The following is a 25,768-nucleotide window of genomic DNA, read 5'->3' on the forward strand; positions in this document are numbered from 1 at the left end:
CCAACAAAAGTGCAGGATATATTTATATATATAAAGAGGACAGTGAGGGTGGACACTGCAGATATGATTCGTCCTGCATGCCAGAGTTTCTGGTTTTTGTTTTTTAAAGACTGCTTCTTTACTGAGTCTTCAAACCATTTAGGGGGAATAAAGATTTACTTTCAGTTTCTTCACACTGTCTACCCAAAGAACAACACCCCCCCCACACACACCTTCAAAAAAAACAAAAACAAAAACAAAGCCCTAAGAGTAAACGGTGTTGTCCTCTAGCTCAAAAGCAGGGAAAGAAAGTGACCAAGGAGAAGGAAGAAGAGAAAGCACTGATTGGACAAGTAAGCCACAGGCTTTCTGAGGAAAAAAGATCAGGTTTTCAAGGCATCCACAAAATAACAAAGGCCAGAAAACAGTGGATACGGAAGAGAGACACAAAGTGTAAATATTGAAAGAGGACTCTTATATTTGCTGTGATACCTAAGAGTCAGCAGTGAATGTTTGAGATTCACAACCTTTAACTTTTGGCTTTGACTAGATGGCAGTAAAAAAGAAATCAAAGCAAAGCAATCATTTCAAAAGACCGAGTCTGATTCTAAAATGCCCCTATTCTGTTACAGGTTATATTTCATAGCTCTGTTATAAATAAATGAAGTGCACTTTGAACAAAATCTAAATGACACATAGATCAAGTGATACATTAGTTAGATACATGTATAGCTTTGAAAAGGACACCTCTAAGTAGATCTTCTGTCCCCTTTCTTTCTCACCAACAGAATTCTCTGTTAAAGCAATCAGGGGTCGGCGGAGAGGGTCTCCTGGCCCTTAGGGTTGAAAACTCATTCGTCCAAATTAAAAATAGAAATGTCCAATTTCCTTGCCAATGACTGGCTTTAAAAGGACATGTGACCCAATCCTGGCCAATAGAAATTCAGAGGAAGTCTGCTGGAGGGTTTCTGGGAACAGCTTTTCTTCTTTGATAGCCACAAGGGAAGAAATTATTTTCTTCTTAGCTGCAGATGGTCATGACTGCATGTGGGCCTGGAACTGCTGTAGCAGCCTTGCAACCATGAGGAGAGACATCAATTGCCAGGCTGAGCAAAGGAGAACAAAAACAGATGGAAAGCAAAAGGGTAATGTAGCTGAGCCACTGAATCAATTAATCAAGCATAGAATTGCCCAACCTCCAGATTTATTTTGTGAAATAAACTTGTTAGATCTACAAAGTTGAATTATCCAACTGGATACCAACTAGATACTCCAACTCCACCTGCAACTCTAACAACTGCAGAAGTACATCAAACTCAGCAACTGTTTCAATTACTTCACTAAATGACAGTCTTCCTACCCACCAAATTAAAAAAAAAAAAATAAGTATTTTGCCACTATCCTCAACTCCAAAACTTGAATCTACTGGCCCAATGTGCAGCAAGCCAATCACTGACATCAGGTTGGTGGAAGAAAGTATTTATTTGCAAAGTACACAGCAAGGAGTACTTGCAGCTGTCATTTAATTGCTGACTCCCTGAGATGTTAAGGATATAGAATCTTACAGGTTGAAGCTGGGTTTGACAGGTGCATGTTCAGTTCATGAATGGGTGTCTGGTGCTCCTCCTTTGATTGGGCAGTGAATGAATAGCCGTCCTGGTCTTTTGGGAATTGTGATGATGGCAAAGTGGGCTTCAGTGGGTCTGAGGGCTGTGTGCAGGTAATAGTTACTTTTTGCTTAGTGCCTGGGGTTCCTGAAAAAGAACCTCCAAGACAAGACCTAACATCAAGATGTTATCAATAGAGGAGATAAGTGACCTTATGAGAGACCCTTATCTGAGATCCTATGGGGCTGGCTGGACCTAATGCACTACTCCCTCAATTTGGTGAATTAATTTTAGTGGAGGTTGGTTTGCAATCATCAAAGCAGTGCAGAGAAAACTCGTTAGTCAAGGGGAGCTAAGGGAATGAGACAGACACTGTGGAAGACTGGTCTGGTGGTGTGTAGTATCTGCATCAGAGGCACTCTATAAGGGCTCACTTTCATTACTTAAGTCAAAATCTTCTATTTTAAGCCAAATTACTTTCAGACAGTGCTAACTGCTTGCAAGTTTACACAAAAACTTAAGAGTTGTCCTTTTTCATACTACAGAAAAATGATTGAATGATTATTCTTGGAAAAGGACTTGGTTATTCAGGATACTCTTCATCATCTTGTAATACTCAAATGTACTTACATTTTCCCCATAATTATATGCATCACCAAGACTATAGTTCACCAATGAATTATATTAGTAAAGTGGGCCAGTGTTATTATTTCTGATCCTTTGCGCAATTAAGAGTATCAGAAAGGTGTTATGATTTTAGGTTTTTTTTGTTTGTTTGTTTCTAAATCCAGCATAAAGTCTCCCCTGGGAATAAAGGACCTTTAGTAACAAATAATGATCTTCCAGTCCTGACTATATTGGCACAGACCAGTTCTCAAAAATATGTGGGATGGATTTATATGTGTTGTTGATGGCAAGTAAATAAATGAAGAACAGGTGTTTAAACAGATGACACTATCTCCAAATGTGCCAATTCTTTACAGGGTAAGCTATTTGGAGTTGAATCCATCCTACCGCCTCTCTCCCATCTCCTCCTTCTCTACACTGACCTAAGGCAAATAAAGCCTCCGGCAACAGCAGCAGGAACTACACATGTAGCTTAGCTTTTGCTGTGTTACTAATGAATAACAGAACTCATTACGGAGTGTACCTTTGGATTAATATCCCATCTCCCGTGTGAGGCTGATGCTGGAGTGTGGGCAGTGAAGCTGGACAGGTAGTGAAAGTCAGATGATGCTGAGCATTATGTGACATTCTCAAGAAGTCTAGATTCTATCCCGGTATAAAGGGCTTTAGGCAGGAAAGAATTGTAGTCATTTCCTCACTTCAGATGAATGACTCTGCATCCATGTGGAGGATGGCTACAAAGGTGGCATAAGCCTGGAGAAGTGAGAGATGATAAAAGGGAAGCTAGAACAATTGCTAGTGGGGGGGGGGGGACAGAAATCCACTTGGGAGCTGTTTCTACTCAGATGTCTCACAGGAGCCTTAACTGCAACATATCTAAGACAACTAATCTTTCCCTTCAATGGGGCCCTGCCATTCTTGTGTCAGAACACATCTCTACTGTCCACCAACCAGTTCAAGCCAGAAACTTCAGAGCCATCCTTGATTTTATGTTCCTCATCTCCCTACTCTACTTAAATACTATATCCTGTGAATTCTAATTCATTGCTATCTCCCAGGCCCCTTCACCTTTTTCCACTTCTCCCACTACATCCTAGTCCATCATCACTTTTACCATAGACCAGCAGGACAACCTCCTAACTAAAGCTGCACCTCCATTCTTGACCCTGGACTCTAACTAGCTTCTAAAGTGATCCTTCAACACACCATCAATTATATCATCATCTTGCCAAAAACTTCAGGGGCTTCTCATTGCTCCTAAGGTAAAGTCTACAACCTTGATCGTGGCCTACAAGCCCCTCTGGAGTCTGGCTCCTGCTTAATAAAACTAAGACTAAGACTGGCTGACATTACCAAGCATTTCTCCTGTGCTAGGCGCCATGCTATGACTTGCAAGCATTATTTTGTTCTCACAGCAACACTGCGAGGCAGGAATTATTCATCAGCATACTCATTTTTCAGGTGAGGAAACTGAGTCAAGGAGAGATTAGGTAGCTTATCCAGGGTTGGAGATCTAACAAATTACTGGATGCCAGTCTGCCTGACTCCACAGCATGTGCTCTTAAACTTTCATACTCCCCTCAAACTGCTTGTTCCAACCATACTGCATCCCCCCAGTTCCTAAAACTCATCTGATCTCTCTTGCCATGAGAACCTCATACATGTTGTTCCCCAGGTCTGGAACATCCCCCTTACAAACTACACTTTGGTATGGATAGGATTTACTCACCAAGTCTCTGTTTAAATGTCACTGCCTCATGGAAGTCCTCCCTATCTAAAACTAAATATTTTTGTTTACTTCTTTACGATCTGTCTTCTTTTGGAAGAATGTCAAGATTGGAACCACTGGTCCAGTCACCAGAGGTTTAATAAACATTTGTTGCATGAATGCACACATGAATGAATGATGTGGGGTGGAATCTCCCTAAACTGGAAACTTCTTCTATTCAGGCTGATAAGAAACAGGAAGAAGGCAAATATAAACTCATTCACCCACTTAAATAATATTTATTTATTAGCTTCCAGGTCGCAGTCAATACTCTTGAGAACTTATAGCCCTCCTGGGGGAGGCAGACACACAAACATGTGATGCTAGCATAAGATCACTGCCTGTTATAATTGTGGCAGGGCTACAGTACAATAGAGGCAGACATGAAAAAGAGTGTAAGTCTATCAGAAACCTTCACAGCAGAGAAAAGTCTTGAATCTTTTTTTGCAGGGTGAATGAGTCTTGAAATACATATCACACAGTCCATGTATTTCATCTCTGACAGAGGAGGGGAGCACCCAGCACGTCTCATTTCATTCTCATGACAGCTCTGTGTTGTCAGTCCCATTTTATAGATGTGGAAATCCAAGCTAAGAAAGGTCAAGAACCTGGCCGAAGGTTATGCAGTGCATTAAAGAAGGAGTAGAATTTGATCCTAGGTCTGACTCCAGTACCCATTTACTTACCATAATATTGCAAACCCTTGACACTGTACTGTACAGAACCTGCTTATTTTTATTTTCAATATAACTCTTAAAAATCTGCTATCTGTTTTCCCACTCTGCTATAAATTAGCAGCAAAATGAAAGGTCAGGAAAAGACCAACGTGAAGTAAACTGACAGCACGGGAAAGGACAGAAAACCTATAAAAACTGGTTACAAAAGTCTAAAAAATATGGTACAGTTCTATACAATTCTCAGCAGCACTTGATGTGCATAATGATGACCCCATTGTGGAAAAAAAAAATGGTTGTTACACTCACTAGAATCTGATAGGCAGAAAAATAACTTTGTGTGTTTAAAGGGGGTAAATTTCAGGTATCTAGAAAATCAATTCCTTTTGGTAACTCTGGATAACTGAACTATAATAAAGCGTTTGTTAGAATAGACATCCCAAGACCTTAAACAATCTTCATCTGCGGTTATGATTATGTTTCTGTTGCTTTCAGCTAAATTAAAGCCATTACAGAAAAACTGGCAATTTTAGCTTACATACATACCCAAGTTAATTATAACAAAATTTGAAAACTTCTCATACATGACTTTGATCCACATGTATGTGTGCATTGAGCAATTTATAGATTGACAAACAGATATAGCATCACTGAACATTCTTAATACCTAAAAAACATTATTTTGCTTAAAGAAAAAACCCCCTCCTAATAAACTTTCTAGTAAGACAGGATAAATTGAGTACAAAATGGGGGGAAATGAAATGGTTTTAATCTGCTGGACTCACAATATAAGTAGGTATGTATATGAAAAAGAAACAACTTAGGCAGACACAGAGAAAGCTGGTTAAGTAATTTATCATAAAAGTGTTAACTACCTTTCACCCTATTTGGGTCCAACTTTGCAACCTGAAGATGTTAGCTTCTTTATAACCAGAGGCTTTGCTGTTTTCTATAATCTTTTTTTGAAAAAGAAAAGAAAGGCTGCATTTAGAGCCTACATCCTGGCTTCTGGGGGTTTGTTTTCTTAACAAGAGAAAATTGTTCCACTAATTATCTTGCACAAGCTGACTAGGAAACATTTAATATGCTTTATCATTTTAGAGGCTTTCCAACCTGAAACTTTCCACACATAACTGTAACAATGTGCAAAGCATACTGGCTACACTTGCTAGTAACATGTAAAAAGAAACAGAAAAACTAATCTGTGCTTGCAATTAACTGTAACTTTCAAGTGCTTTTTTTTTTCCCCAGGAGCAATGCAGCTTCTGCTTAGCTCGCCCTACAAACAATACTTGTTTACTTGCACTTAAAAATCATTTTTACTTTAGCCCATCTTGTCCGGTTTGGGCCCCAAACTCAATGTGCCACCACACACCCTACTTTTTCAGGGGTAGCGTCAATTCGTGAATTCACCAAACGACCCACGGGAAGCGACGGCCGAGGGAAGGACCGCGAATAAAATGTCCCTGGACCACAGAGACCGACGTACTTAAAGGGCGCTTCCTTACCTGGGCGCTCTTCAGGATAAACTCACTCTTCTCTCTCACGTCTTTAAAGGGACACCTTTTGGAAAGCATCAGCAGACGAGCGAGCAGCTTATTCAGCCCGTCCACAGAGGCGGCGTCCGAATGCCCGTCGGGTGGACGGGAAGGTGGCCCCCCCAGCGAACGCAGACACTCGGTCTTTCGCAAAACCATTTGCCTAATGTTCTCCAGGGCCGTCTCTCGGGCAGCGGGATCTCGGCTGCACAGTCCGTCCCACCTCACTTCATTCTCCCCTTCAGCCATGGCAATCGGGGCTTCTGCCTGGACGGTCTTCAGTCCCCTTTCGGCATGCCACCCCCTCCAAAAGCGCCCCGCAGCCCTTACATGGGGCACGTGCGGCTAAAACCGGGGGCGAGACGCAGCCGTCATGAGAACACGACGTCTGCGGGGCGCTGGGAACCAGAACCGATCTGCAAGACCGAGCACCCTGTTCACCCTTCTCCTTCACCCACGGGGCGCTCTTCGGGTCGGAGATGGAAAAAACAAGAAAAGTTGGGAAGTCGCAGTCCGCCCAGCGCCAGCCTCGCGGCACGGGGAGTCTCGGGGAAGTGCTCTCGGCCTCGCGGGGTCAGCGGATATCCTCACGTCGTCGAGCTGTCAAATCCGCGCTCTGCCCAAAAGCGCTGCTGGCAGCGGATCGCGCTCCAGCCATTCGGGTTTTCTTTTTTTTTTTTTGTCAGTGCGGCCGCAAGGCTCGCCCCGGCGTTCCCACCCCGCCCCTCCTCCGGCGCCAGGTCCCGCCCTCCGCGCGCGCCGCCCAGCGCCTCGGCCGCTCGCCGGACGCCGGCGGCGAAGGCTCGCCGGACCCCGGGCCCGCTGGCCGGCCCGGCCCGAGACTCGGGCGCTCCCGGCGGGGGCCGGGGGGGAGTTCCCGCAGCCCCCGTGCAGGAGGGCGGAGGGCAAGGAGAGCGGCCCGGGCCGCGGCCGATTCCGGGCGCCCGGGAAGACGCCGCTTCTCCGGCCCCTGTGCCCTCGCCTGCCGCCCGCCCAGCCAGAGGGCACGGGGCGGCCTCGGCGGTCCTCGGAGCTGCGGGAGCGGCTGGGCCCCGAGGCGCAAAGCCCGCCCCCTCGTCCAGCCCCATCGCTGGGGTTCGGCCCAGAGGGCGGGAGCAGGGTGGGGAGATGGGGTCCTCACCCCCACAGCCCCTCCCCTTTCTCCGCCCGGCACGAACCGGGAGCCGCCCCTGCCCCAGCGCCTTCTTCCCCGCCCAGGCAGCCGCGACCCGCCGTGGCAAAGCCATTGGAAAAAGCCCCGCCCTCCGCCAGGCTACCTCTCCAGACCCCAAGTCCGCTGCGCGCGGCCGCCAAACCGCTGCCGGGTGCTACGCATGCGTGACCGCGGGCAGGGCGCATGCGCCTTCACAACCACTTGGCGCGCGCCGAGGGGCGTTTTCCGTTCCTGAGCGTTTGGAGTCTGTCCTGGAGAAGAGGGAGGAAAAGTAAGGAGCAGGAATGTGCTGAGACTTGCTCACACACGAGTCCTACACAAGCAGGGGAGGAGGACACGGACGCGCCCTTGGAAGAATTTAAAAATTTAGGGTTAGCCTAAAAATAGCGCCGGCGAGCTCCAGGTTTAAGGAGGCAGGGCACTTTCGCATTGACTTCTGGGAAATGTGGTTCTGATGCTGCCGGCGCGGTCTGTGTGCGACAGAAACTACAACCCCCAGAGGCCACTGCGACCTGCCTGTGGCAGCCTGTGAACCAACTGGTTAGCGGCTGCCCCAGGGCGTCGGTCTGGTAAGCACTGCGCGCTTTTCCGTCATGTTTCCCTCGATAGGGTTTTCTCCGTCCTCCATTTCCTCTGGAACCTGGGAAACCAAGCCGTCTAGGGGTCCGGTCCTTGTCCGGGGACTTCTCCCAGTGACCTGAGAGAGAAGGACTGGTGCAGGTGCCCCGAGTCCGGTGGCGTGGTCAGGCGAGGCTTTGTGGGTCGCGATCCCGAGGGTCTGTGGGAGCGTCTTGATTAAGACCATGACGGAAAGATGCGTTGGAAAGGGGGCCCCGCGCTGCTGTCTGTTTTGCCGGTTCCTGTGGACACGCGTGCGATGGGTTAAGAAACCCTGTGCAATTGCACTGTTGTCTGCCTTTCTCTAGGGGTGTTCTGTGGGCTCATTTGTTTTGTTAAATAAAATCTGGGGTGGCGCCCTGGAGTAAAGCCGCCGCCTGCAGCACCGGCGTCCCTTATGGGCGCCTGTTGGAGTCCTGGCTGCCCCACTTCTGATCCATTTCCCTGCTGAGGTGCCTGGGAAAGCAGCTGAAAGTGGCCCAGTGCTTGGGCCCCTGCACCCACGTGGGAGACCCGGAAGAAGCTCCTGGCTCCTGGCTGGTTGCGGCCATATGGGGGAGTGAACCACTGGATGGGAGATCTCTCTCTCTCTCTCTCTGCCTCTCCTTCTCTGTAACTCTTTCAAATAAATAAATCTTTAAAAATCTCAACAGCGCTTTAAAAGCAAGTAGTCAAATGTGCCTTATATAAGACTGAAAGGAAAAGTATCCTCAATATTCCCAAGTGTGAGTTCTGGGAAGGCCATGAAGATGATGCAGAGTGGAGATCATAACCCCACCAAGTTTACTATCTTTAAAAGAGTCATTCTTTAAAAAAAAAAAAAAAATCAGTTTTTAAAAAGTCATTAAGCTTGAGAAAAGTTGAGGTTTGAAAGGCCATGAATGGACCAGTAATCTGAGTCGATTTTAATTCATCGTATTGCAGGATAGATGTATTTCTAAAATTTAGGCTTCCTAAGCATTGAGTATTTACAACTGAAAAAGGAACAGTCCTATCTAGTTAGAGAACCAGTGGTTAAATATGCACTTGCAATGCAATCTGGTATTGCTAGGATGGCTAGAAGGAGATCATGTAGCCCAGATGTGCAAAGTTATTTTATTTCAAGGGAGGTAAAGGCCAGAAGAACAAGCCAGAAATGAGAGATAGGGTGCTTTGAGGAAACTGCAGTAAGCCAAATGGTATGTATTTAGGAGATGGGGACAGAACAGCCTTTTGAAGCTGCAGAGAGGTACTGTGAATTTTTTTTAGACAGTTCGAGTAAGTGATCTGCCCTTGAACCAGTTTAGTGAATTGGCCTAATTTGGCAAGGCCTGATACTTTCTAAAGCTACTGGTTTGAATAATAAATTTAAAAGGGAATAACATCTTAAGACTGATCTTCAAAAGCAAAACCAAAGCCATTCCCTTTCTGTCACCTTGTTGGGCTTACTGTTTATGCAGTTGCAAATGATAGGGTAGTTTCTTAAGGCAAAGTACCCTTTTTATGGCATAGATAGATGTGGTCTTGATTTCATCCATACCCATCTCATGGCTTCACCACCACTGATGACCGTAGTTAAGGACACTGCCATCCATCCACTTGTGAAAATTTGAAAACTAAGCATTATTCTTTATTTCATCCTTTGCTTCATACATCTGTAGTCAAATTATTACCAAGTCCTGCTAGTCTTACCTCCCAAATATCCCTGATGTACACCCTTCCCATCTGTCTAAGCACAGTTTTGTCCTAAACTGCCATGATCTCTTAAAACCACTACAGTATATTATTCACAGTGGTCTTCCTCCATTAGTTCCTGTAGTAGCCAGAGTGACCTTTTGGACATGCAGATCTGATCAGATTTTTCTCTTGCATGAAACTATCCAGGAGTGTCCCACTGCTCTTAATGTAAAAGCCGAACGCTCCTTTATAAAGCCCTGTGTTGTCTGGTCTTAAAAAAAAATATAGCAGGCCGGCGCCGCGGCTCACTAGGCTAATCCTCTGCCTTGCGGCGCCGGCACACCGGGTTCTAGTCCCGCTCGGGGCACCGATCCTGTCCCGGTTGCCCCTCTTCCAGGCCAGCTCTCTGCTGTGGCCAGGGAGTGCAGTGGAGGATGGCCCAAGTGCTTGGGCCCTGCACCCCATGGGAGACCAGGAGAAGCACCTGGCTCCTGCCATCGGAACAGCGTGGTACGCGGTGGCCATTGGAGGGTGAACCACCGGCAAAAAGGAAGACCTTTCTCTCTGTCTCTCTCTCACTGTCCACTCTGCCTGTCAAAAATAAAAATTAAAAAAAAAAAATATAGCAGGTGAAGACAAAGGCAGTGGAGAAAAATGCAAACCAGCTGGGAAGGAGAGCAGGGAATGTCAGGTTGTGGGGGCACGGTTCACTTAAACAAGGTGGTCAGAGAAGACCTAATCATTAGGGGCCCTTTGAAAAGATATGGGAGTAGGAGTGGGAGTAAGCCATGGAGATGCCTGGGGGACGAGCATTCAGGTGCGGAGACCAGCTCAGGCAAGGGCCTGTGTGCAGGAGCTCGCCCACCTGCGCTGGAGAAGCAGCCAGGGGGCTACTGTGGCTGGAGCATAATGAGTGCAGGAGAGGAGGTGGCAGTAAGAGGTCACATAGGTGACTCAAAGGACTTTGATTTTCTTTTTAAGAGCTATTTATTTTCCAGAGTTGGAGTTAGAGGGAAATAGATCATCCATCTGCTGGTTCACTTCGCACGTGGCCACAGTGACCAGCACTGGGCCAGGCCGATGCCAGGAGCTTCATCCAGGCCTCCCACATGGGTGGCAGAGGTCCAGGGAAGCCACTGGAGGGTTTTGAACATGATCTGACTTTTTGAAATGATTGCTTCATGTCACGTATGTTGACAGTAGACCACCGAGAAGCAAGGCTAGAAGCAGAGACTGGTTAGGAAGCTAAAGCAATAATCCAGGTGAGAGAGAACTGTGGTGGTTTGAACCAGGGTGGTAACAGTGGAGCAATGAGAAGAGGCCTGAATCCAGATATTTTGGTAGTACAGCCAACAGACTGAAGGTGAAGTGTGAGAGTCAATGACTCCTTGTTTCTAGCCCAAGTAACTACAAGGAAGGAGTTGCCGTTTATTGTCCTAGGAACGTCTTCAGGTTTGCATATGGGGAGAAGGGAAGAGGTCAATAGTTGAGTTTGTCTGTGTTATGTTTGGGATGCCCCATGACACGGGAGAGGCAATTGCGTAAGTGAATCTGAGGGTGAGGAGGGACACCTGACCATAGATGGAACTTGGGGTCTCACAGTAGTGCTTTGGTGGTAGTTGTTGCTAGCACCAAAGGAAATACTCCATGGTGTTTGGGTGGATTTGGAGTGACCTGCAGGGGTGAAGAGAGGAAAATTCATAATGTAATATCCTGAAGCCAAGTAAAGAAAGTAGTTAAGGAAAGAGTGATAACTTGTCCTAAATGGTGCTCTAGGTCAAGTGAGATGGGCGTTTATAATTAATCACTGTATTTAGCAGTGTGGACGTTGTTAAAAATTATAGGAGACCATTGTTCTGGATTAAGTCCCTGCATTGGACCTCAAAGAGGTCAGACTCAAAAACAAGTGGAAATCACCCATGCTAACGTTCTGTGTCACCAAACTGAAGCTAAGTTGTTAAACTCACTTTCTGAGCAATCAGGGGAATGGGAGAGCCAAATTTCCCAAGTAGGCCGATGTGCCCTCTTTAATCCTTACAAAAAGTAGCCTGAAGCAGTGAGATGATAACCAGTTGTTTTCCTGTTGTTCTAACTCCCTGTTCCCGCCCTACAGGGAAAGTAAGATTGAAATGATCAATCTGCTTTGTATTCTTTGCATCTGCTCTCTTCAGCCTTTGTTTGTCAATCAATTCAACCTGTTTTACGTAGCCCATCAGAATAGTTATTCTATTTTAGGGAATAAAGTGTTGCCTGATTCTAGAATAAAAAATAAATCCAATGAAGATCCATACACAACATTGTTGTAATTTTGTCTTTTGACAAGGTGGTTGGTGATATTGTTAAGAAGAGTTTTAGTGGAAGGGAGAATGGGACATAAGCTGGAGGCAGTGAATATGGGTGCTGCACCTCCGCTAGCTGCTTTCTTTGTCCAAATTGTGTTTGCCCCAGTCCCTGATTTCTCACCCTACAGATCTGAGCTCAAACCTGCACACAAGATCAGTGACTGCTAATTTCTGCTCATTGCATCTCTAGCACCTAGTGTGAACTCAATAAATGATGAATGAATGAATGAAGAAAAATGTCATGTAGAATTTTCAAAGGTTTTGCATATTCACCTATCATCTACACAAACACAAGGTATTTATGGGTGGAAGAAGGTACTATATAGTGGAAGCATTTTAGGGAATTTGTCTTATAAAAGAAAGCAAAACTTTTTTTTTTTTTTTTGACAGGCAGAGTGGACAGTGAGAGAGAGAGAGAGAAAGGTCTTCCTAATACCGTTGGTTCACCCTCCAATGGCTGCTGCAGCTGGTGCACTGCGCTGATCTGAAGCCAGGAGCCAGGTGCTTCTCCTGGTCTCCCATGCGGGTGCAGGGCCCAAGCACTTGGGCCATCCTCCACTACCTTCCCGGGCCACAGCAGAGAGCTGGCCTGGAAGAGGAGCAAACCGGGACAGAATCCGGCGCCCCGACCGGAACTAGAACCCGGTGTGCCGGCCCCACAGGTGGAGGATTAGCCTATTGAGCCACAGCGCCAGCCAGAAAGCAAAACTTTTATTGCTAGTGAACTATAGTGCTTACCCTGATGAAATAGGATTTGCTAATAATTTTCCATGTTCCTGCACACCTTACCTAGTTAAAGAAGTGAAAGAATGTTGCTGCTTTAAATGAGTAGTGTTCTAGTCAAGGAAAAAGCTGGTTTGTTGGTCTCCCAAGGGGTCTTTTATAGTGCCATTCATTATATAAGTCATTGATGAATTTACTACTAAAAAAAAGGAACAGAGCTTCTAAGTCTTAAAAGCATAGAAACACAATCTTTCTAGTTCCCCAAAGTTTGTGACAGTTGGAGGTGTGTGTGTTCATGTGTGTATGCTGCACAAGTCATGTATGTGTATATAAGAGTTACAAACACAGATAACTGATGTTAGTGTGCGAATGTATGTGCTTTGAGATGTTTGCCAAGGAGGTAGCATACTGATTCTCTGACCAGGTTTTTCTGTTTGTTTTCTGTAGGAGAATTACATGAGCAGTCAGCAGGTTTGCTAGCTGCTTGGAATCAGAACAAAGCACATTAGATACATGATGTGGTCACTCAGTAGTTTTAAACTGAGAGCTGCAGTGGAGATTTAACTAGCTCCAGTTTTTGCCACCTGAGTTGCTTTTTGTCCGCTCCCATTACTGACTAACTCTTCTTTTGAAAGAAGACATTCCTTCGTGAAATAAGTTCATTTGTTTGTATTGCTATCTAGTTTCTGTTCTTAGAGCTATTATATCTCTGTAAACTAATTCTGCATATTATCTACTCTGGTCCATTATATGCTGATTTATAATTTAGCCTTCAGAGGTGTCAAAAGACAAAATTTCAGCAAATTTAGTTAGTTAAATAATCCAGTTAGCTTTTATTTACAGTTCACAAATTAGATAAAATAGCTGCTACACTGGACATGTAGAACAGTTAGTCTTTAGAAGATGTCTAGATCGGGGCTGGGGAGCAGGGGGAGGCCGGCACTGTGGCACAGTGGGTTAAAGCCGCAGCCTGCAGCACCGGCATCCCATATGGGTGCCGGTTTGAGTCCCGGCTGCTCCACTTCCATTCCAGCTCTCTGCTATGGCCTGGGAAAACAGTTAGAAGATGACCCAAGTCATGGGGCATCTGGAAGAAGCTCCTGGCTCCTAGCTTTGGATCACCTCAGCTTTGGCCATTGTGGTTATTTGGGGAGTGAACCAGAGGAATGGAAGACCTCTCTCTGTATCTCTGTCTTTCAAATTAAAAAAAAAAAAAGTCTCGATCAGGAAAGTGGCTTGCACAGGAACAGGAACTGGAATAATGCAAAAAAGTAAATTGGTTAATATCTGATCACTTTAATTCTTTGAAAGGGTTAAAGTAGAGGGTTCCTTATCACCAGCCAACACTGGCCTGCTTGTAGATTTGGATGTTACCTTTCTCTCTTTTCTTGAGAGGTCATTTCTTTTTATTGCTGATACTAACCCATTGTGTGGATGCATCACAGATCACAGTTTGTTTATTCATTTGTCTTTTTTTTTTTTTAAAGGTTGTTTATTTGAAAGGCAAAGTTACAGAGAAAGAGGGGGAGAGACAGAGAGAGAGAGAGAGAGAGAGATCTTTCATCTACTGGTTCACTCCTCAAATGGCTACAATGGCCAGAGCTGGCTGATCTGAAGCCAGGAGCTGGAAGTTTCTTCTGGGTCTGCCACATGGGTGCAGGGGCCCAAGCATTTGGACCATCTTCTGCTGCTTTCCCAGGCACATTAGGAGATGGATAGGAAGTGGAGCAGCCAAGACTTGAACCAGCACCCATGTGGGATGCTGGCACTGCAGGCAGCGGCTTACCCCACTATGCCACAGCTCCAGCCTGTTCATTTGCCTTTAGAAGGATGGCTTGGCTGCTTCTAATTGGGACAGTTACGAGCAACCTGTTGTAAACATTCAAGTGCAGGTGTTTTGTGGACATAAGTTTTCATCTCTTTTGGGTAAATAACTAAGCACATAGTTGCTAGCTCACCTCCTAACCTTATATTGAACTTTACAGGAAACAGTCCTGTCTTCCAGAGTGGCTATGCCATTTTGTATTTCCACCACCAATGAATGAGAGTTCCTGTTGTTGTACATCTTGCTTGTTTTGCTGTTAGCCATGTTTTGGATTCTAGCCATTCTTCTAGAGATATAATGGTATCCAAATATTGCTTTTATTTGTGATTCCCAAATAATATGTTGAACATCTTTTCATGTGCGTATTTGCCACCTTAATAGTATCTTTGGTAAGATGCCTATTCAGATCCTTTTCCCATTTCTTAATTGGGTTGTTTCTTATTGTTGAGTTTCAAGAGTTCTTTGGGAGAAAGCTTTTGGCCTAGCAGTTAAGACGTGGCTTGGGAAGCCCACCCTCCATATCAGAGTGCCTGATTTTGAGTTCAACTTTTTTCTTCCGTGGATCATGCTTTTGCTGTTGTAATCTAAGAAGTCATTGCCATATCCAAGGTCAGCCAGATTTTCTTTCATGTGATCTTCTAGAAGTTTTATATTTTTTTGTTGTACATATAGGTCTGTGATCCATTTTGAGTTAATTTTTTATGAAAGGTGTAAGATGTGTGCCTAGATTTATATTTTTATTAGTAGTTTCTGCTGGGTCTAATTGATTATTTTGATCAATAATATTAAAAGGTAAAAAACCTTAAAAACAGAGTACTGAACCTTTAAAATTATGTAAGAGTTATTCTTCAAAATTGCTTCTTGAGAGAGAGGCTTGAAGTCAGCCAGCGAGAGCTTTATCAGGAACACATCAGGAGACAGGACTAACAGTTCCATTTCAGTGCTGCTTTGCTGGTTTCTGTTGTGAACATGTGCATTTGGCTGAGTGCTGAGTGCTGTAAGTGCATATTGAGGGAAACTTCCTACAATTAGGAACATTATTCTCAAACTGAATTACCTGATTTGTCTCCATTGCTGTTTCTCTGCTACTTCTCTGCTTGGTCATGTCGAGTTGTAAAAGTCCACCTGTGGTTTCTCCCCAGTCGTTCTGACCTTTTATACTCTGGAACAGTAAAGCTGTCTGAACCTGATGGCCACGTGTCCTGTGTGGTGACTGACTTCAAGTTTTTAAAGGGAATTATCTTGATTATCAACCATTTAATAACGTAAGCAGTTCTGTGTCCAAATGCTTCCTTGAGTTTTCTTCTTTTAGTTGTTAAAGAATATCTTGTCAACCGTGTATTTAAAACGTACCTTTGTATGTGTCTGTTGCACAGATAAATCATACAGGCTATTCCATTTTGAATCTTCAGATTTTATTTTGAAGGTTTCCTTACCAAGATCGATTTGAATGAGTTATTTTCAGCTTTCAAAAACCTACTTTCTGAAACAGCCTTTCACAAACCTACTTTCATTCATACTATTCTCTGAATTAAGGCTTTTTTTATTATGTCATTTTGCTACCCTCTTTTAGTAATAAATGAATAAACCACTTAAATCAGCCGGCGCCTTGCGGCACCGGCACACCGGGTTCTAGTCCCGGTTGGGGCGCCGGATTCTATCCTGGTTGCCCCTCTTCCTCTGCTGTGGCCCGGGAAGGCAGTGGAGGATGGTCCAAGTCCTTGGGCCCTGCACCCGCATGGGAGACTAGGAGAAGCACCTGGCTCCTGGCTTCGGATCAGCGAGATGCGCTGGCCGCAGCGGCCATTGGAGGGTGAACCAACGGCAAAAAGGAAGACCTTTCTCTCTGTCTCTCTCTCACTATCCACTCTGCCTGTCAAAAAAATAAAATAAAATAAAATAAACCACTTAAATCAAGTTTATTCTTTATTTTATCTAGTTTTTCTGTTTTTGATCTCCCCAAATTTATTTTACAGTTCTTTGCATGTCTAAATCCCCGGTATTACTGATTTAAAAGTCTAATGAGTAAATTTTTAATAAAATAATATTTGCTAAATCTATATTTATTTTGCCTTTCTTGAAATATTTGTGAGCCAATTAAAGCACTTATACACAATTTATACCATGCATTTTACAAACCAGTCTCACTACTGACTTTGTTCTTCTTTTTCTACTCATTTTCTTTATCTACGTATTTTACATGAATGTATATGTAAAATATATATAAATGTATTAATATATGCATTAAATATACATGTATTAATGTATTAGAGGCATGATAATAAAATTCTGTATCATTTTAAAAAACATTAAAAATTTCAAACAAAATATAGTAAACAGCCTTTCATGCCACCCCTGGAATGAACAAATATTCACATTTTGCCTCCCTTACTATGTATTTTTTCATGAAATAAAATATTACATATGTTGTGGATGTGTCTTTGGCACAGTAATGTATTGCCTTTGTGTTTTCAAAATTTTTTACATAGGAGACATCTTACCAAAGCTTAAACTTGCTTTTTTATTCAACAGTATGTTTGAGAGCTTCTCTACATTGGAAATAGGGATCTAGTTTTTAAGTTTTAGCTGCTGTAGGTGTTTTATTTTAGGAATATGACAATTTACTTATCCAGTCCTGATTAATGATGTTTAGTGGTTTTTTTTTTTTTCTTTCATTTATTTCCTCTGTTGTAAACAACAGTACAGTGAACATCATTATCTCTCCAAAAGACGTTCCATTTCTGCTAGGGTTCACTTATGAATACTTATGTGGAATTGTTGGGTTATAGTATATCTACAGCACCACATTTTCAAATTGTCCTCCAAAATTTTATACTACTTCATATTCTTACCAGCAGTTCATTTTAAGTTGCCAAAGCTTTCTTTTTGCAGTATTTTTATTTTTTCTGGCTTTTTAATATTTTCATCTTTTCACCCCAATTTCTATCATTTGTCTATTAATTGAACACTGTTATTCTTTCTTTTGTAACTTATTTGAGAGGCAGTAAGAGAGAAACAGCATGAGCTCCCATCTGCAGTATATTCCCCAAATGCCTGCAACATCCAGGTCCGGGCTGGTCCAAAGCTAGGAGCCCAAAACTCAATCCAGGTCTCCCACATGGGTAGCAGGAACCGAACAGATTGAACTATCAAAGCTGCCTCCCAGTGTCTGCTTTGCTGGAAATGAATAGGGAGCCATAGCTGGGAATCCACACTAGACGCTAAAACCAAAATAGCATGCAGGCCTGTTTACTGCTGGCCAAATTGCACCACCAAAGCTGTGTTTTTCATCTGTTACATTGGGTGCTCTCTTTAAATTTTTCAATTTGTTTTTTTGTTTTATAGAAGTTTTAATTTTAATATAGATCTTTCTATTCTTGATGTATAAATTGTTTAGGGATCTCTTGTAACCCAAAGTCTGAAACACATTGTATATTTTCATCTAAATAGTTAAAGTTTGTAATTCATATGTAGCTGTTCAGTCTAGCCAGAAGCTTTTTTTTTTTTTGCATCAAGTAAAGATATATGTTTGCTTTTTTTACAATGTGGATAACATGTATTTGCACATTGCAAAGAGTCAGTCTTCCACATGAAAGTGCCCTCTTTTTTTTTTTTTTTTTAAGATTTATTTATTTATTTGAAAGTTAGTTACACAGAGAGAGGAGAGGCAGAGAGAGAGAGGTCTTCCATCTGCTGGTTCACTCCCCAAATGGCTGCAACGGCCAGAGCTGCGCCGATCCTAGCTAGGAGCCAGGAGCTTCTTCTAGTTCCCCCACGTGGGTAAAGTGGTCCAAGGACTTGGGCCATCTTCTGCTGCTTTCCCAGGCCATAGCAGAGCTGGATCAGAAGTGGAGCAGTCAATCGGGTCTTGAACCGGTGCCCATATGGGATGCTGGCGCTTCAGTCCAGGGCGTTAACCTGCTGCGCCACAGTGCTGGCCCCATATAATGGATCTTAAAAACTAGAAAGCAGTCTCAGCTGCTTATTCTTTTTCACAAAGAACTTACAACTTTTTATTATTATCCCTACAATTCCTGTGGCTGAACCTATTGTGTTGAATGTATGTTTTATTTATTTTCCAGATTATTATCTTGGGTGTTTTATGTTGGAAATCATATCATCTGCAGATTATAATTCTGTTGCTCCTTTTTCCATTCTTGTGTGTTTTATTTTCTTTTTCTGTTTGCATTGCTTTGCCAGGGTTTCCAGATTGGAGTTCAGTAGGTCTACCAGTAATGGGCATTATTGTCAGTTGGTATTTTTAATATCTGAGGTGCACATTTCTTCTTTGACAAAGGAATACTTTTAGTGTTTTTTAGTTAATATTTAGGGGCTGGCACTGTGGTGTGGTAGGTTAAGCCTCATCCTGTGGTGCCAGGATCCCATATGGGTGCTGCTTCGAGTCCCCACTGTTCCACTTCTGATCCAACTCCCTGCTAGTGACCTGGGAAAGCAGTGGAAGATGGCCCAAGTGCTTGGGACCCTGCACCCACATGGGAGACCTGGAAGAAGCTCCTGGCTCCTGCTTTGAATCAGCTCAGTTCTAGCCATTACAGCCATTTGGGGAGTGAACCAGCAGATGAAAGACTCTCTTCCTCTGTCTTGCCCTCTCTCTGACTGTAACTCTGCTTCTCAAATAAATAAATAATCTTTTTTTTTAAAGTTAACATTTAGCTTATTAAATTTTTAATTTTTTTATTTTTAAAGAGTATTTATTTATTTGAAAGGCAGAGTGACACATATCTACTAGTTCACTCCCCAAATGGCTACAACAGCCAGTGGTGGGTCAGGATGAAGCCAGGAGCCAGGAACTCTATCCTGATCTCCCACATGGGTGGCAGGAGCCCAAGCACTTGAGCCATCATTGTCTGCCTTCCCAGACGTATCCTCAGGAAGCTGGATTGGAAGCGGAGTAGCCGGGATTTAAACCAGCACTCCAGTGTTTAATGCTGGCGTCACAATGGGTGGCTTAACCTGCTGTACCACAACAGGATGCCTTCAGGTTGTGATTTTTTTAATGTAATTTTCCTAAACCCTTGAGTTTAACTTACATATTTTATTATATATATATATATACACACATATATATATACTATATACTATAGTATATATAGTAAAATATATACAAAATGATGTATATATAATAGTATACATCATTTTTATATATAAAAATTTTATATATCTTATATATATATATAAAATAATATATTCTATAGTATATATATTTTATTTAAAATCTATATATTTTATTATGTGAGAAAGTTACAGTATCTACTGTATGACTTAGCTATATAATAATTCTGTGAACTATTTTTGTAGGTACATCATTTTTATACTTTTTATGTGCCATTTGGTCAAATACACTAGAATGATTATTTACTAACTCAAGTGAGCTGAGCTACATGGACACTACAATCTTAGCTAGTTTTTATAAGACAATCTCTTTATTTCTCTTTCTTTACTCTCTGGCACTAGAAATAGGAATTTCCATATAGTATGTGACAAAGATGCTTGGACAACTTATTCTTAGTTTTTTACTATTATCAGTTGTTATTTAAAAAAACAAATTATTTATTTGAAGGTCAAAGTTACACACACAGAGAGAGAGAGAGAAAGGTCTTCCATCTGCTGGTTCACTCTCCAAGTGGCCGCAACAGCCAGAGCTGGGTTGAACTGAAGCCAGGAGCCAGGAGCTTCTTCTGGGTTTCCCACATGGATGTAGACACCCAAGCACTTGGGCCATCTTCTACTGCTTTCCCAGATCATAGCAGAGAGCTGGATCAGAAGTGAAGCAGCCAGAACTCTAACTGCTGCCCATATGGGATGCCGGCACCAGCTTTACCCGCTGCACCACAGCACTGGCCCCTAGTTGTTATTTCTTGTTATCAATGATGTAGTTACCTGTGCAGAGCCTCACTGAAGAGTCTGCAGATAACACCTGAAGTCTGTTTTCTGGCATGCTAATCTCTCAAGAAAAGTTTCAAAAAAAAAAAAAAAGATTTCTGTTGCAAATAAGTTTGGGAAATGCATGCTTCATTCCACTTTGGAGATTCTGTTTAGTAACATATTAAAGATACCAGGCTACACATAAAGAAACTGGTTAATTTTGTTTTACCTGTTTCCTCAAACTTATTTACCTGGAAATTAAATTAGGAAGTAACTCCATTTAACATCCTGCAAAACTAATATTTTATGGAACATGTTTTTGTAAGTACTGCTTAATGGTCTGAATCTTCAGTGGGTTGCAGATCTTAAAATATTAAAGGATGGGCAGGTGTTTGGTTCAGCGGTGAAGTTGCAGCTTAGAACACCCGCATCCCAGTGTGGCTTCCTGCTAATGTGGCTGGAAGGCAGAGTCCTTGAGTCCCTACCACCCACGTGGGAGACCTCTACTCAGTTCTGAGTTCCTGGCTTCAGTCTGGCCCACCTCTGACTGTAGCAGGTATTTGGAAAGTAAACTAGCTGATGGAAGATCTGTCTCACTGCCTTTCCAATAATGAAAATAAGAAAATAAATATCAGCTGGCGTCGCGGCTCAATAGGCCAGTCCTCCGCCTGCGGCGCCGGCACACCAGGTTCTAGTCCTGGTCGGGGCGCCGGATTCTGTCCCGGTTGCCCCTCTTCCAGGCCAACTCTCTGCTGTGGCCCGGGAGTGCAGTGGAGGATGGCCCAAGTGCTTGGGCCCTGCACCCGCATGGGAGACCAGGAGAAGCACCTGGCTCCTGGCTTCGAATCAGCGCATTGCGCCGGCCGCAGCACGCTGGCCGTGGCGGCTATTGGAGGGTGAACCAGTGGCAAAAAGGAAGACCTTTGTCTCTCTCTCACTATCCATTCTGTCAAAAAAAAATAAATAAACAAATAAATAAATATCAGAACATAAGTATGTTTTTTTATTTATTTAAGTCAACTTATAATCTAATTGTCTTTGTAGCATGGATTGTCTCACCTCTCCCCAACTTTTCCTCTTCTCAAATTGAAATTTTGTAATGCATTTCAAAATTTAGCTCATCTATATTAAGCCCTCAGCAGCACATACTAGAAATACAAAATGAATAAAATGCAGTTCAACCCCTGAAGACCTAACAATGTACTGTAAATCTATAGTGCCAAAAATTTTAAGTTTTAGCATTATCTTATTACTGCAAAGAAAGAATGCTACCAAGTAGAGAGTTTAAAGATGAATCCTCATTTCAGAGACGCTAAGTGTGGGAAAATATATGCCTCAGACACAGCAGTTTTTGTTAACTATTAGATGCACTTAGTTTCATGTATCTCTACTGCATTGGTTGGATTCAGCGCACCAAATGCTTACTGATTGCCTGCCATGTAATAAGTCTGGATGAGAGAATAATGAGTAAGATATGGTCCCTGCTGTTTAGGAACTGTAGGGAAAAGCACATGTCGTCAGACATTGCTAAAGAAAGCTATATTTGTTAAAGCAACTAAAACAAAAAAACTATATGGGATAAATACATTAAAATGATGCTAATTTAATGACAGTTTGATGGCTTTGTCAAAGTTATAAATCAACCTAACTTCCAAAAGCATCTGTTGCTAATCTTTATTCTTTCATTGTTAGAATAAGCTGGGGGGGGGGGGGCTGTTGGTTAGTGGATAGGAAGGAGAAATGGAAGGAAATATTTATTTATTGGTGACTATGTGTTGTTGTTTTTTAAGGATTACAACAGTTTCCTCCCGAGTGTCATTTTATGTTTTTCTCGGTTGTGATCTCCATGGTAGGTCTATTTGTCAGGAAAACAACTTTAGTGGTTATAATATTTGTTTTCTTTGGAAAATTTACAAACTGAATAATCTTAGCCAAATGTATTTCTCTGTGTTGATTTCCATAATGGAAAAATGTTAACCTTAAGCTGGCATCAATCTGCTATCAGTGGTTCTGTTAGTTGGCCCACCCACTGTCAGTGTGTCCACTTAGGGATTTTAAACGTTTTTCAATTTTGGCCTGAATAAATAGCATTAAGGAAATTAATGTTACTTTTTGTTTTAAAAAAAAAAAAAAAAAGAGGCCGAATCTAGGGAGAATTGGATTATCCACAATTTATGAAAAGCAGCACAGAAACGCAAAAGCGCCTCATTTAGGGTATGGAGGCCGAAGTTTGAATTCTTTATTTTTTTCCTAAGATTTGTTTACTTATTTGCAAGGCAGAGTTACAAAGAGGCTGAAAGAGAGAGAAGTCTTCCATCCACTCGTTCTCTCCCCCAAATGACTGCAATGGCTGGAGTTGGGTTGATCCAAAACCAGGAGCCAGGAGATTCTTCCAGGTCTCCCATGTGGGTGCAGGGGCCCAAGGACTTGGGCCATCTTCCATTGCTTTCCTAGGCCATATCAGATAGCTAGATTGGACATGGAACACCCAGGACCGAATCTGGTTCCATATGGGATGCCGGCACTGCAGATGGTAGCTTCACCCGCTTTGCCACAGTGCTGGCCCCTTAAGTTTGAATTCTAGCTTTGCCATTTATTGGATGTGTGACCTTAGCTAAGTCACTCATCTTTTTGCCTTAGTCTCCTTATGTGTTAAAAAAAATTACACTTTTTAAGTTTCTTAAGGCTAAATTTGAAAGATTTTGTCTTTAGCTGCAGATATGAGGAACACTTGTATAATATGTAAGACTATATGTTTTGTAGAATTGAGTCCAACAGTTTTGTCTGTATTTGAGCTTTACTCAAAAACAAAGGAATGTAAATTTATTTTATATATTCCTAGAATTCCATATTCTCATTATTTTGTAATTAGTAATTAATTTTTATTATATTGTTTTTATTATTATTAATTTATTATTTTGTATTTTGTAATTAATTTTCATTTACTTGAAAGGAGTGTGATGCACATGTGAACACACACACAGAGATCTTCTGTTCACTCCCCAAATGCCCATAACATCCATGGCTGAGCCAGGCTGAAGCCAGGAGCCTGATATTCCATCCAGGTCTCGCATGTGAGTGGCAGGGGCCCAAACACTTGAGCTATCATCTATTGCCTCCCAGGGTGCATTAGCAGGAAGCTGGATCAGAAGTAGAGATGCCAGTATTCAAACCTCCATTCTGATATGCGATGTAGGCATCCCGGGTGGTATAACCCAGTACCCACAATGCCTGCTCCCCTGTTAAGCATTTTAGAGATTTTGTTGATAGTCTTATAGGCAAGTTGTTATATATGTTATTCTATTAATGTGTGTATACTTTCAATTTTTTTCTAGGATCTGGTTGTCATAAAGCTTTTGCTAAGAAGTTAACCAAGGCCAGCGCTACAGCTTAATAGGCTAATCCTCTGCGGCGCTGGCACACCGGGTTCTAGGCCCGGTCGGGGTGCTGAATTCTGTCCCGGTCGCTCCTTTTCCTGTCCAGCTCTCTGCTCTGGCCCAGGAGTGCAGTGGAGGATGGCCCAACTCCTTGGGCTCTGCACCCGCATGGGAGACCAGGAGAAGCACCTGGCTCCTGGCCACAGCGGCCATTATGGGGTGAACCAAAGGAAAAAGGAAGACCTTCCTCTCTGTCTCTCTCACTGTTCACTCTGCCTGTCAAAAAAAAAAAAAAAAAAAGAAGAAGAAGAAGAAGAAGAAGTTAACCAAGAGAAGCTTTGTATAGAATAGATTGATATTGATTGGAGAAGTAATCTCAGGACATGCTAAGAATGTGACCTTTTAGGAGTTTTGTTTAAATCAAAAAAGCTCTAGGAATGCCTTAATTTAAAACAGTCTGAGGCAATTTGATAATATCTATCAAAAGCATTAAAACTGTGCTTGATGTAACATATAATTTCTAGAGCGTATCCAAGTGAAGAAAATTGTTAATTTACATAAACATTTATGTACTGTCATTAAAGAAACTGTCCTTTAAAAGAATGATAGAAGGGGCTGACACTGTGGCTTAGCAGGTAAAGCCTGTGCCTACAGTGCCAGCATCCCCTATGGGCGCCAGTTTGAGTCCCGGCTGCTCCACTTCCAATCCAGCTCTCTGCTATGGCCTGGGAAAGCAGTAGAAGATGGCCCAGGTCCTTGGGCCCCTGCAACCACATGGGAGACCCGGAAGAAGCTCCCGGCTCCTGGCTTTGGATTGGCGCACCTCCAGCTGTTGCAGCTATTTGAGGAGTGAAACTGCAGATGGAAGACCTTTCTCTCTCTGCCTCTCCTTCTCTGTGTAACTGTGCCTTTCTTTCTTTTCTTTTCTTTTTTTTTTAAATTTGACAGATAGAGTTAGACAGTGAGAGAGAGAGACAGAGAGAAAGGTCTTCCTTCCGTTGGTTCACCCCCCAATCCACCAATCCAAAGCCAGGAGCCAGGTGCTTCTTCCTGGTCTCCCACGAGGGTGCAGGCGCCAAAGCACTTGGGCCATCCTCCACTGCCCTCCTGGGCCACAACAAAGAGCTGGACTGGAAGAGGAGCAACCGGGACTAGAACCCAGCGCCCATATGGGATGCCGGCCCTGGCCCCCCAACTGTGCGTTTCAAATAGATAAATAAATCTTTAAAAAATAAATAAATAAAAGAATGATACAAGAAAGCATTTATCAGGACCAGCATGTAGCACAGTGGGTTAAGCAACCGCCTGCGATGCCAGCATCCTATGTGAGAACCGGTTTGAGTTCCAGGTGCTCCACTTCTGATCCAGCTCTTTACTAATGCGAGTGGGAAAGCAGCCAAAGATGGCCCCAGTGCTTGGGCAACTGCCACCCAGGTGGAGTTCCAGGCTCAGCCTGGCTCAATCTTGGTCCTGCAGCCATTTGGGTAGTGAACCAGCAGATGGAAGATACCTCTCTGTCTCTCTGTCTCTGTCTCTGTCTCTCTCTGTCTTTTCAAGATTGTTTTTACTAGTGTAGTAAATATCATGAGGTCACATATAATGTAAGTATAAGAAGTTGTAGACAGTGTTCATGTACATAAGAATATTACTTATGATTGAACTTATTGTGAATTCTTTCGCTGGGCCTTTTATCTTTGCCACTGTATGGCCTTTCTTTTTTGATGGACTATAATTTGTAGCTGATAGGGAGTGTTTAATTGAAGGATAAAATGTGGTCACATTTAAGGAGGCAAAGGCTATATTAGCCAGGGCTAGTCTGGGTTAGTTTAGCAAACTGGGCCAGTTACAATAATGAAAACAGCTTTGGAGGGTCAACTCCACAAAAAGTATTTGTGGAGCACGAAGCTTTTACTGGTTTAGAGCGAGTTCATAAAATCTTAAGTTAGGCATGGTATTGGTTCTGCTCCCCACTTC

The 25,768-nt window shown here is 42.9% G+C and overlaps 2 protein-coding genes across 3 annotated transcripts in view; one reads left to right on the plus strand and one right to left on the minus strand.

Moving 5' to 3' along the window:
* SESN1 (sestrin 1) overlaps window positions 1–6,895 on the minus strand; it is a 113,864-nt gene extending 106,969 nt beyond the window's left edge. Inside the window, exon 1 of the mRNA XM_062186588.1 lies at window positions 6,164–6,895. Within this exon, the coding sequence (XP_062042572.1) occupies window positions 6,164–6,442 (279 nt within the window). The 5' untranslated portion in view covers window positions 6,443–6,895. The remainder of the gene's footprint in view (window positions 1–6,163) is intronic.
* A 666-nt stretch (window positions 6,896–7,561) lies between these two features.
* CEP57L1 (centrosomal protein 57 like 1) overlaps window positions 7,562–25,768 on the plus strand; it is a 71,786-nt gene continuing 53,579 nt past the window's right edge. The window contains exon 1 of one of the 2 annotated variants that reach the window (XM_062186592.1): window positions 7,562–7,638. The gene's annotated coding sequence lies outside the window, so the exon portion shown is untranslated. Of the gene's footprint in view, window positions 7,937–25,768 lie in introns of both variants that reach the window. The other variant, XM_062186591.1, reaches the window with a different exon arrangement.

This window comes from Lepus europaeus, chromosome 3 (assembly GCF_033115175.1).
Source record: "Lepus europaeus isolate LE1 chromosome 3, mLepTim1.pri, whole genome shotgun sequence".
In the NCBI taxonomy this organism is placed as follows: Eukaryota; Metazoa; Chordata; class Mammalia; order Lagomorpha; family Leporidae; genus Lepus; species Lepus europaeus.